Source organism: Sitophilus oryzae, unplaced genomic scaffold, assembly GCF_002938485.1.
Source record: "Sitophilus oryzae breed Bouriz unplaced genomic scaffold, Soryzae_2.0 scaffold_149_pilon_pilon, whole genome shotgun sequence".
NCBI classification, from domain to species: domain Eukaryota; kingdom Metazoa; phylum Arthropoda; class Insecta; order Coleoptera; family Curculionidae; genus Sitophilus; species Sitophilus oryzae.
Window position 1 is genome coordinate 1,595,069 of NW_022146169.1, and position 12,742 is coordinate 1,607,810.

The following is a 12,742-nucleotide window of genomic DNA, read 5'->3' on the forward strand; positions in this document are numbered from 1 at the left end:
GCGGCAGAGACCCAAAACAATTTCGCGACCTAAAATTTTGACGGGCTTTTCAATCTAAATTTATTTCCTTTATCTGTTATCTCACTTAATAAGTCGACGTTGACACCATAGTTGAAAAGTCAACAATTAAATTGTCATGGTGACATTCTCGACGTCCGCCAACTCTGCTAAAATGTAAAAATGTCTAAAAAATATTATTTTTTAATTTACACTTCAATTGAAGATACTATATAGATGTTGTGGTATCCAGAATATAAAACTGAAAAGCCATATCCGCTTAATATACTGGGTGGTGACAATTTCGATGATCAACATTGGCATCTCAGAATCTACGGTAGATACGAATTCGGTTAGATGGGACAAAAGTTGCGTAATTAGAAGTTTGACAAACACCTATGAAGAAAACCCCGGTATCTCGATTAGTTTCAAATTTATGTCAAAAAAATGAAAATAGTACGTTTATTTTAAATAACAATCTCTTCAGAACTGTTGTACCTATTGCAACGTAAGTTGGTAGTTTTATATTTTTGACCTGGGCCAATTAAATGCCGGTTTCAGAAAATGTCTAAGCCTTCTAGATTTCGCACAACAACAGTCAAGTTTTTATTTTCTTATGGCCGCCATTTTGAATTTTTATACTATTAGATAGAGCGAAAAAAAGTCTATACGAAGGTATCTAATTTTGATTAATTATTGTGTAAATTCATTAAAAAATAGATTTTTTAAAAATTCGCCTAAGATCAAGTATTCCTTGGAAATCCATTTGACACTTTATTACATATGCCGCCATTTTGAATTTTTATACTATTAGATAGAGCGAAAAAAAGTCTATACGAAGGTGTCTAATTTTTATTAATTATTGTGCAAATTCATTAAAAAAAATTGATTTTTTAAAAATTCGCCCAAGATCAAGTATGCCTTGGAAATCCATTTGACACTTTATATGTCAGCTGGTTATTTTTTGTTTATTCTATTAAGTGTCAAATCTGGATGCACAAAAATTGTATGGTAGAGTTCAATACAGGTCAGTACAGAATTTAAAATTTTATTGTTAAGAATGCCAGCCCAGACGTTCAAAAAATGTCATATTTGTGGTCTGGTTTCTCTAACTAAATAAGGATTTTCTTTTGCATAATAATGTAATTTTTTTCTGTTAAATGTACCAGAATTTGTAAATAAAGATTTATGTCTCCATATTATTTTTCTAGAAAAAAGGGCTCTCTTGAACACTTTCCCGAAACCATTTGCAAAATTGTAAACTTCTCTCGTGATCACCAGCATGTAAAAAAATGTAAATTTGGTACACATTTAAATTTAAAGTTGTGATATTTATATTTTTTGATAATTTTCCTTACATAAGAATCACTTATACAACACTCGCTACTTATTTTACTGCTAGAACTTTCCGGATTTATTTCAATCTGAGCTGGCACATTAATATCAGCCTTTTAAAATATTGCCCTCTTGTTTTTTAAAGCTACCAGCAACTGCTAAATTTCTTGAATTCCTTGCGAAAATAGTACTATGACCCAAGTAGCAAATTTTATTTTATAAAGGTTGTATAAACAGCTATGTGATAATTTTTATAGGATACCTCAATTCATAGAACGTGCTATATGACCGTAATATGATAGCTTTACAACCAAAAAAGGCCCATTTTTATACAACCGTTTAGTAGTATAGAAGTTCTATAATAAAGGTAGACAACTCTTATGAAACTATGTTACACAGCAATATATGACTATTATAAAACTTGTTTTATTGTGTATTACGTGATCACATCTAAGAAACAGAACAATAAAAACATTTGATCATTTAGCGAGGTACAAGAGTATTTTATTTTTTACCGAAGAATATTAGCAGCAAATTATATTTTAAGCGTGTCGTAAAATGAATCTAGAGGATGTGGATTGTTAAAAAGGAGACTTTACTCGACAATGAAAATGGCGGGTAGAGCCAGAAGAACAAACAGAAGAATACAACAAATATATAATATAAAAAATCATTAATAGGGTTTGAAAAGTAGGGACAATTTTTGTTGCGCCGAAAATTTTACTGGTAGATTATAGGTATGTATTTGGCAAAAAATTAAAGCGCTTTAATTTCGATTAAGGTTTAGATATAAATTTAAACAATAAAATAAAATAAAATTTTCAAAAATTCTTGTTTTTAATTTAATTAAACACTTTATTACTGTATGTGGGAATCTTATCACAAAATAGTTCTCAAAAATAACATTTTACAATGTATTTTGATGTTTTTAATTTTGCTTCATATAATGGCGGCCATAGGCCATACACAAATTCTGCCTTAAACATGGCGAATTATAATGCAACCATTTTATTATAAATGAATCCCTTAAATAAGTCTTTGTTTTAAAATAAAACGGTATAGGATAAATATCTATCATTACGCAGAATTTCCAGGCACTATAGAACTATTTTGGACATATTGAGATTTGCGACAAATAGATGTTGCCAAATCTCATTTGATTAGTATTTAAACTAACAAACATGATCAGATTTTTATGGATTCATGCACGCAATGCATTTCATGCGTGCCCGACGAGTGAGCAACCTAAGGATTTGGAAAAACAACAATAAAACAATACAAACATTACTACAGTAAAACTTTTACACCAACGTGGCAACAATGCTTTGAAGAAGCCAGACAACCCGAGAGATTTTGGCAATTTGAGAACCTAGAGAATTCTCGGGATTATTTACCGTAATTTCGAGGAGTTTTTTCTTGCATGCTCTTTATAACTACCACTGCGTTTGTTAAGTTTTTTCCAACTTTGTCCAGAATTCATAATAGCTGTGATTGATTATACTCATGCGTAGATATTACTTTTGCAACAATAACAATAAGAAAATAAATAACTAGGTATACTGGTATACCATTTAAATTAAAATGAGGTTATATTATACATTACCAGTTTTATAATGCAGATATTACAGCGAATTTATTTTGTTAATCACAATCTTATCATATAAGGCTATATAATTGTGTTGTATACAGCACCGTAGTTTAACGCAATAAAACGTTCTATCATACAATGTAATACAACTTTAATAAGACAAGTTTAAGTAACTATTATATGATCTTGTGACTACTAGTTATATGAATATTATAGAACTCTTACATGGTGGGTATAAGAGTCTAATAAAATAATATGTTTGTTATCATATAGCATTGTCTTATTAAGTGTTATATCATACTAAAAGAAATTATCGTTTAATGCGTTATAGGATACGTTGTAAAAACCACTAGAAAATAGTTTAATATGACAACTTTTATAAAAAAACTGAATGGACGAAACCAAACGCTTAATAAAATGAAGCAGTCCTTAACACAACGCTATTCGACTATTATAAAATAATTCAATCCTTTTAGAATTTCTTTTTGCTACTTGGGGAGGCTGTGTCCTTTCAGGATACAATGCTTTATACACTTTACACTCTCTACTATAAATGTTTGTACTACTGTAATGTCAAATCTGGACAACGTTTAATAGAGTAAACAAAAATTAATTTGCTGTTATATAAATAATTGTCAATTATTATTTTTAAAATAGTTATTTTTTGCTCATCTAATAGTATAAAAATTCAAAATGGCGGCCATAAGATAACAAAAACTTGACTGTTGTGCGAAATCATTTTCGCATTTAAAAATTTTGTTTCGAAATCAATTTTGCATTTAACCGAATTCGTATCTCTCGTAGTTTCTGAGATGCCAATGTTGAGCATCGAAATTGTCACCACCCTATATACATAAATAATAGTAAATTAAAATAAATTTTAGATTTTAAATAGTAGGTACCCTATCAATATGAAAAAAATGCTTCTAATCTAATAACTTCCTATCAATAACCGGTGAATCATAACCACAAATATTATGACAAACAATTTTTTTTTTGACTAATTTTTATGTTCGTTATACTAGGGCTGGCATTTCTGGTCTTGGGTGCCGATTTTCGTGTGTACGAAGAGTACGGCCAATACGCTTAGCAAAATAAGATATACTGAATAAAGACAGAAGGCAAGTATTTTCCCAAGCGCATGGAATCTATCGTCAGATTAAGTGGTTATGTAATAAATACTTCATATTTTTTGCTCTCTCCGATTTACTAGATTGCCATAGCGATTCACTCCTATACATGTAAACGCCGACCCAAAGTTTCGCTTGCCAGCAGGGTATATAACCTAGTTTTTTTTTTAAATATAAACCTATTCATATTAAATTATTTAATTGATAAAAACAAAAACAAATATTTATAACAACAGAAAGCATTGTGATCGCCTCAATGTAATTACAAATCCATTTTCATTAATTTTAAATATTATTGAATTAAACACGCGAATTAGATTTTAACAACTTTTAATTAAATATAATATAATTCTACAGCATTTTCATTGGAAATTAAAACCTTATTCATATTGAATTATTAATAAATATTTATTTACACTTCAAAAACAAATTTGCTAGTTCTCTGTTATTTTTTATTATTTCGGATTTAGTATACTTTGTTTTATTAACAATAAATATTTTCCAGTAACTTTATCATATTACTTAGCAGTGGTATCTGTTTACCAGTTACATAGGGTGTTCTTCAAAAGTGGTTCAACCCTATAACTTTTTTATTTTTTTAGATAAAAACTTGATTTAGTCTGTTGATATACAGGGTTGTTCACCACATACGACACGGAGTATTGTAGCTAAATGATTAGATTTTTACAAATTGTAAGTTTTGGGTTCGTTGAAGGACTATTAGAGCTACAATTTAAAAATATTTTTACCAGATACAGAGTGTCCCAAATAAATAAAAAATATCAAAGTTGTATTTTTTTTAAACACCCTGTATATTATTACATTTTTAGGTTCTACGATTAAAATAAAGGTGAATTTGATTAAGGTTAATCCTTAAGGTTAAGGATTAATTACACTTAAACCTTACCGTTTCTGAAAAATTTTCAATTTTGTGAAATTGCAGTAAAAATGTTAAGGCTTCATTCCTCCAAGGGTATCAAAGTTTTTAATACTAAATATTTACTGAAGTCTATTTATTGATCCATTATTGTGTTGCAATAATAAAAATAATAGTACCTCATACAGAGTGTTTAAAAATTTATTTTAAATTATTTCTAGTTTTAAACGGCAATAACTTGTTTAATTTAAATAGAACGCCCTGTATATTTTAGGAAAATCAGATGTACAATTTAATTGTCTATTAAATTAAAGGTAATATATAGGTAATCGATAGGTAAAAAGTATTATACCACTTTTTACCTATCCCTTCAAGTTTTCGTAGAAAATGCATTTTCTTATAATTTAGACCTTATTTATCAATATACCCATGGAATATTGACATTTAAGATTGTTTTTAAAGCAACAAATGTACAAAATGTACAGGCTAATAATATTATCGTTTTTAGTAAAATGATAATATTACTAGCCCATTTGTATGCAAAAAGAAAACTATTTAAATCTTTATAAAAGAGTATACCATTAATTAAATATACCACCATTATTTCCGCCCAAACACTAATTAATTACATACTTAATTATGTTCGTTAATAAATTATTCTAAATAAATGTGGATTTGAATCAGAAATCAATGAAATAATAAATTATGCGAATGTCTCTGTTGTTATAAATAAATGTTTGTCAAAAAATGAAATAAAATTTTTAAGGTTTTACTTTTTACCACACTGTCTAATACACATGCAAAATTAAGTTTTTTAGTATTTGGACCAATTATTATTAATCAACGCAAACGGTCAATTGATGTAGTTTGAATACTGGAATCATATTAATTGGTCCTCCTTAACAAATATTTAAACAGTTTTCTTTTATTTTTTAATGAAATAAACAAACTATATCGACAATATTAGTATCTGTAGTATTTATAAATTTGGTACATCTTTAAAAATAATCTAAAAAATGTCAGTATTCCATGGGTATGTTGATAAATGAGTTTTAAATTCCAAGAAAATGCATTTTCTACAGAAACTTGAAGAGATAGGTAAAAAATGGTATAATACAATTTGATAGACAATTAAATTGTGCATCTGACTCTCATAAAATATACAGGGTGTTCCATTTAAATTAAACAAGTTATTGCCGTTTAAAGCTAGTAATTATTTAAAATAAAATTTTAAACACTCTGTATAAGGGAGTCTCATTTTTATTATTGCAACACAATAACTGATCAATAAATAAACTTCAGTAAATATTTAGTATTAAAAACTTTGATACTCTTGGAGAAATGAAGCCTTAAAATTTTGATTGCAATTTCACAAAATTGAAAATATTTCAAAAACGGTAAGGTTTAAGTGTATTAAACCTGCATCAAATTTACCTTTATTTCAATAATTCAATATTCACCCAGTATTATATTTCTTTTCTACATAGACCACTTAGAAAAAGAAAACTCATTAACAGTAGGTGTCTGTCATATTTTTTAGCTTCATTTGATGTATTCGATATGTCACATATGATATTAGTCTCTTTACTTGGTAAAGATATTATATGATATGTATATTGTAATTTATGCTTTTGATTTAAGTAAATAAGTTTGTTAGAGACAAACACTAAACCGAAAATATTTACATAAAAAATAAACTTTAAATTTTAATAAAAAGCAATTAATAATTCTCGAATTTATTGCACCTGTTCCTTTAAACAATAAGGAGTTTCTACCGCAATATTGCTATAATCAACCTACAAAGGCACAAACATTAATTTAATTTCTTCCGCACAATAGAATTTTTGAAGAAAACAATTCCAGACATCAATACGTGCTCAAGACCTGCAATTTGCTCTCATTGCCCACAATGCTCGACATAATCATTTTTGTTTCAGGCGTATTTCTCTCACTGTTAATTTTCCTCTCCGTTGCCGGCAATATCCTGGTCTGTATTGCCATTTACACCGACCGAGGGCTGCGAAGGATCGGCAACCTTTTCCTGGCATCGCTGGCAATCGCCGACCTGTTCGTGGCCTCGTTGGTAACATATTTTATTTTTATTGCATGTAGAATTAGATGTTTATGCGCTTTTATACTACTTTTTGTGTGTTTTGTTTTATTTGTAATGTATGGTGTAGATATAGTATAGAGTACTCGTAGATTAGAAAATGTACAATATGATTGAAAGAAAAACGGCGTTAGGCAGGGCTATAAAAAGATCGCTGTCATTTTACATCATCAAAAAATTTATAATTTAGAATGGTTTCTTTAAAATTCAATCTTGATTTTGGAAAATTACACAATTTAACCATAGTTTAAGGAAAAGAGTAGTTGCACTCTCGCAAATATTTTCTGCCAGTTTTTGCAAGCTGTCGAATATCGGCAGCTTGCAAAGCGTTTCAGTTGAATTCCGTCCGTCGAACTGCGAGGTTCGAGCGTTGCGTCCCAGCACAGAAACGGATTGACAAAAAATGAGTGCCTTACTGTGTGCTGCTATTAATTGTAGTAATAATTCAAAAAATTCTTCTTAGAGTTTTTTTTTAGATTTCCATCGGATGTAAATCGGCAAGCTGATAGTAATTATCAATAATCATTTAATTATATTTGTTTATTTTAGAAGCTGAGATATTATGTAATTAATTAAATGTTATTAATTTTTTTTAGCATGTGGGCAAATCTTAGAAATAGTTTTTTAGATATACAGGTTGTCTCAAATATGCGCATGAAAATATTCTTTGGTCAGGGGATTTGCCATAAAATTTTCATTCCAATAATAATTTACGAGATAATTTATATAGATTGGTTTTTGAAACAATTTTAGAGTAAATATTTTGTACATCTAAAGTCTCCGCAAATTATTCATATTTTTTAAATGAAAGAATTTGATAATAGCATAATCTATTATAAATTTAGTGAACTGTATTTTTTTATGTTTTTTTATTTTTTATTATAAGTGGTCGTAATTTAACAATATTCACAATATTATAGACAAAATATTGAGTTTATATTTGAGGGAAGAAAAGTGCCACACCTAGCTTTAAACCACCGAAAATATACAGGGTGGCCCATTATTGCGAGGAAGTCCAATATCGTCGTTCTCGTCGAACATGTGAAAAAAGTTGTATTCATATGTTTCAAGGTTTATAAAGGGTCGTATCCTAAAATATTTTGTTATATACAGGGTGTCACAAAAAAGTTATGGTAAAGTTAATTTTATCATTCTATATACATTATTCTATATAGGGTATTTTTTATGGCGATGGCGTCACCAAAATCGGAATATTTAAAATGGTATATCTCAATTTTTTTAAATGCAACATTCTGTATATTATTTTTCGGTCAGATGCAGAATTAAAAAGTGAACATTTTTTTATTTAAAGTGTTTCTCTAAATTTTTAACTGTTTCGCAGATATTCGCAGTATTATATTACATATAGCTCTTTCAACAGTAAATTTTTATCAAAGCCACCTAATATGATCTTTGTCTAATATTTTATCGTTGAGAATCCCATATGTAATGAAATACAGAAAATATTTGCAAAACGCCTAAAATTTAAGAACACTTTAAATACAAAAAATGTTCACTTTTTAATTCTACATCTGAAAGAAAAATAATATACTAGGTGTTGCATTTAAAAAAAAATGAGATACAACATTTTAAATATTACGATTTTGGTGACGCCATAAAAAATACCCTGTATACGATAAAGTAAATTTTTCTACACGAATTTATTCTGGTGTCCTTGTCATGTTTAAGAAAACATAGCTAAGTATTAATAAAGTTATATTCACTCTAGTTTTTTCCCACTTTTCATATATAATGTTTTTAACCCCAAAGTTTTAGTAAATAAGAAATAGAATGGCAACACCGCAGTGTGCTTTAAATAGAATCTAGTTTTCTACAGAAAATTAAACTTGTTTTAAATCAAAAAAAAATTGTAGAAAATCTCTGAAATAGATAATAATATAAAAATATGTCATTATATATATTTTCCGCATTTCTTCCCATCAGAAGATTTCCAGATACAGAAGAATTGTCACCTACACGAAATGTGAAAACATTCTGTTTTCAAGCAAGTTTTTACTCGATGATCAATTTATTTTATTTTATTTTATTGGGAACTCATATTTTTCTAAATACATATCTGTGAAACTACGGCGAGTGCCACGGCTATACTTTGCCTAGTTAATAGACCACAACTATACAGCTACGTCAGTGGTCACGGGAGGCGAGAACAAGGTCATATAAAGTGACGGAAAAAGAACAAAGGATTTGACAAGGAGTAAATCTACTAGTTTCCTTATACTATGATTTAACTTCAATACATCAAACTGTTTAAATTTTCGACGCATAGTTGTTCATATGTCAATCATCAGCGGATAAACAAAAGATTAGAATTTTTATCTGCTTATAACGTTTTATTAGCTAAATAAATGTAAATAATGAATTTTGAAATTTATTTTGATAGATTATGATCGGTATTTTACTTGTAATTGTAAAAAATAGTAGATGTTCAATTTTGTGTATCATCGGCTTAACAATTAGGACATTAAGCCTAATTTTTTCCTTAATACAATAGATAAAGCTAAAGTTGTCATGCGATACATATTTAAAATTATTTTTAGAATATTTGAAGGAAATTTAAAAAATATATTTTAGGCAAATATTTCAATAATTCGTTCAATAAGCGTATCTTTGTATGCATATTATTTTAACTCAATTTTAGATTCTTAGATTTGAGCTTAACTAAAAGCTAAAATATATATAAAAAAAGTATAATTTATGTTTAATACGACTGTAATTAGTTTCAGCAATTTATATTTCATAATATGAAAGTCCTTTAGCTACTACTATCAAATACCTACATTTTGTTCGACTGTTATTGAAATGTATTTCATGATGGAAACAATAAGTAACTGAAATTATATAATAAGTAACAGGACAATATAATATCAATGATAGTATCTTAATTAACCAAGTTTTTAAAATTTCATTTTTCAATTAAAAATCGAGATCCTAAAGGTACGCGTACACTGACCAGCGCCGCATTCGCCGCACGCGTCGCACTTTTTTTCTTGTCGCGCACACTGACCTGAACCGAACGCGCCGCACTATTCGTTTTTTTACTATGCACTATTCGCTTCTCTCACCGCATTATTCACTCTTTTGTTTCTTTTTGCCCATACTACACCCGGATTTGTCAATCGAATTTCTCAAAAGTCGCTTCCGGAGTTCTGTCTGCAGTGAGAAGCGTGTTTTTTTTTAATATTTCTCGACAATGAGTAACGAATGGAAAACAAGCAATAATTAATTATGCCCTCCTTGCCAGACTTGGGTCGAATACTGAAATCCGGTATTCGAATATGAATCCTGAATACTGTATTCTAAATTGTATTTGAATACTCAAGATTCGAATATAAAGAAAAAAAAATATTCGAATACCGCTGTATTTGAATACCTGGATTCATTTAAATATGAATACTTTTTGAATATTCCAACAACAAAAACATATCCGTACTTTAAACTTGATTTTTATTTACCTTCCCCCACCACTTTATTTTATGAGATAGAGCAAAACACTCTATATCATAAAAATTACAAATTTCTTAATGATTATAGTAGTAATATTTAAAATACCTCTTCACCTGCATATTTTTGAGAAAAACCCTGTTTTCTGATTGGCTATCAGAGAAACGCCCCCTAGCGGATATTTTTCGAGCTTGAAAATAATTTCCAGCGATTTTTCTTGGTCGATTTACTTATTAGAATTTTTTTCCCAAAGTTAGACGACAAGTAGTTTCTGAGATACAGCCCGCGTCCATTCTTAGTTGGCCACCCGGTACTTTGTCTGGTATCACACACAAATTATAACAGGTATTAAAATTTATAATAAAATACCTAGAATGGCGATACTGCACAAGTGCACACGTAATATCTAATCGTGATCCTTAAGCGACCTGTCTCGTCTCACGATTTGGCGATGATTAAATTTAACCTGATTGTCGGCATCGCGAATTGAGAACCGTCCGCAACCCCCGCGAACGTGTTTTAACAAGCTTATGTTGCGTAAAGCGTAACGCAATATTCATAAACAAAATCAAACAGGATTCGAATATCGGGATTCGAATACAGGATTTGAATACTGGGATTCAAAAACGGTATTCAGAATCCAGAATACTGATTACTGACCAAAAAAGTATTCAGTCGAATATCAAATACCAAATACACAAATGTATTCGAATAGTATTCGAATACCAGTCAAAAGTATCCTGAATAGGATTCAGAATACCGAGTATTCGAATACTACCCAAGTCTGCTCCTTGCTAATAGAGGAAGCAGAATTCACGAGGAATGATCGAAAGTTATGGGTTTACAATGTTTGCAAAAATTTTACCTTTAGGAGGGAAATTCCACACATTATTACCATATTTAATTGAGGACGAACGAAACATTTTTCAATATTTCAAAATGAGCGATGACAAATTTGCTAACTTTCGGCGAACTTCCGGAATCTCCTCTTCGGCTAGTTCGATTCAGCTACCCGTGTAGAGTGGAAGAAATTGCGTGTGACGTCAGCGGCACTAGCCGCATTGACCGAAAAACGTTCTGGCCCAAGAATGCTGGCCGCATTTTCGTTAATTTTCATTGAAAGTAACACAAAAAATATTTTTTACTTCGGTCGTTGCGGCGCGTGCGGCTCTGGTCAGTGTGCGCGTACCTTAATAGTTCAAGGTAAACAATATTAGGAAATAATTGAAAATTTAAATTTTTCATATACGCTTTTATTCTATGCAGCGTATTCTAAAATTAGTAAAACAATCGACTTGCTAGAAATTATGGAATGTCATCTTTGTATTAAAAGGGTACACCTTTATCTGTACTTTTTGTGATGCTCAACCGAGACAAAAATATACAAGATTGAATATCCGTTTGAAAGTACTGATGATAGGTTTTTAATTTTTGTCAAATAAAATATAATTTCTAAAACCTGTATATAAATAGTCGCACCGTGGGCGCTCGGCCTTATGGCCTAAGAGCTGACGACATATTTAGGGAACATATTTTAGGCAAGCTAGAATAACTAAAAATGTATAGTTTATTAACTGGTAAACCCAGAATCCTATGTCTGGCTGGGAGGTTGGGGGTATTTCGCTACTGCACAACCCATAATATTTGCAAAAAAAAAAATCCAAAAAACATTCTTTAGGCAACTTGAAATTTGTTTATTCTTAAATTTTAGCATCTATTTAACCTTGAAATAAGTGTGCCAGACTTTTTTTTCGGGTTTAAAGTGTAACCAGACCATTCCAAATATGTTTTATTATTATACCTGGAAAACATACTTTAGGCATTCTAAAATTTTTTCAGCGTGTTTATTAAATGATATTAAAAAATATGTGTTAATTGCCAGACGAATTCAATGGGATTTAATACTTGCCAGACAAAGTTATTGTTTTTGATGAAGGCAGACTACACAAATGCAAAGAATTTTTAAAAGTGCGCCAACAACATGGTTTAAAATTTAAAGAAGTGGTTTTACCAGAAAATGTAGTCCCGACAAAAGGGTACCATGTACCAAACTATCTTTCTCGCGCTTATAGATACTCATCAGACTTTTTTGTCGCGCTCATTTAAAATCTTTATTCGCGTCTGGCAAGTATTAAATCCCATTGAATTCGTCTGGCAATTAACACATATTTTTTAATATCATCTAATAAACACGCTGTAAAAATTCTAGAATGCCTAAAGTATGTTTTCCAGGTATAATAATT

General features: G+C 29.7%; 1 protein-coding gene across 1 annotated transcript in view; it reads left to right on the forward strand.

The window, feature by feature from the left end:
- The window catches only part of LOC115878033 (dopamine receptor 1-like), a 97,196-nt gene that overhangs the window by 3,008 nt on the left and 81,446 nt on the right, over window positions 1–12,742 (forward strand). Inside the window, exon 2 of the mRNA XM_030894389.1 lies at window positions 6,865–7,010. Coding sequence (XP_030750249.1) covers window positions 6,865–7,010 — 146 coding nt within the window. The remainder of the gene's footprint in view (window positions 1–6,864; window positions 7,011–12,742) is intronic.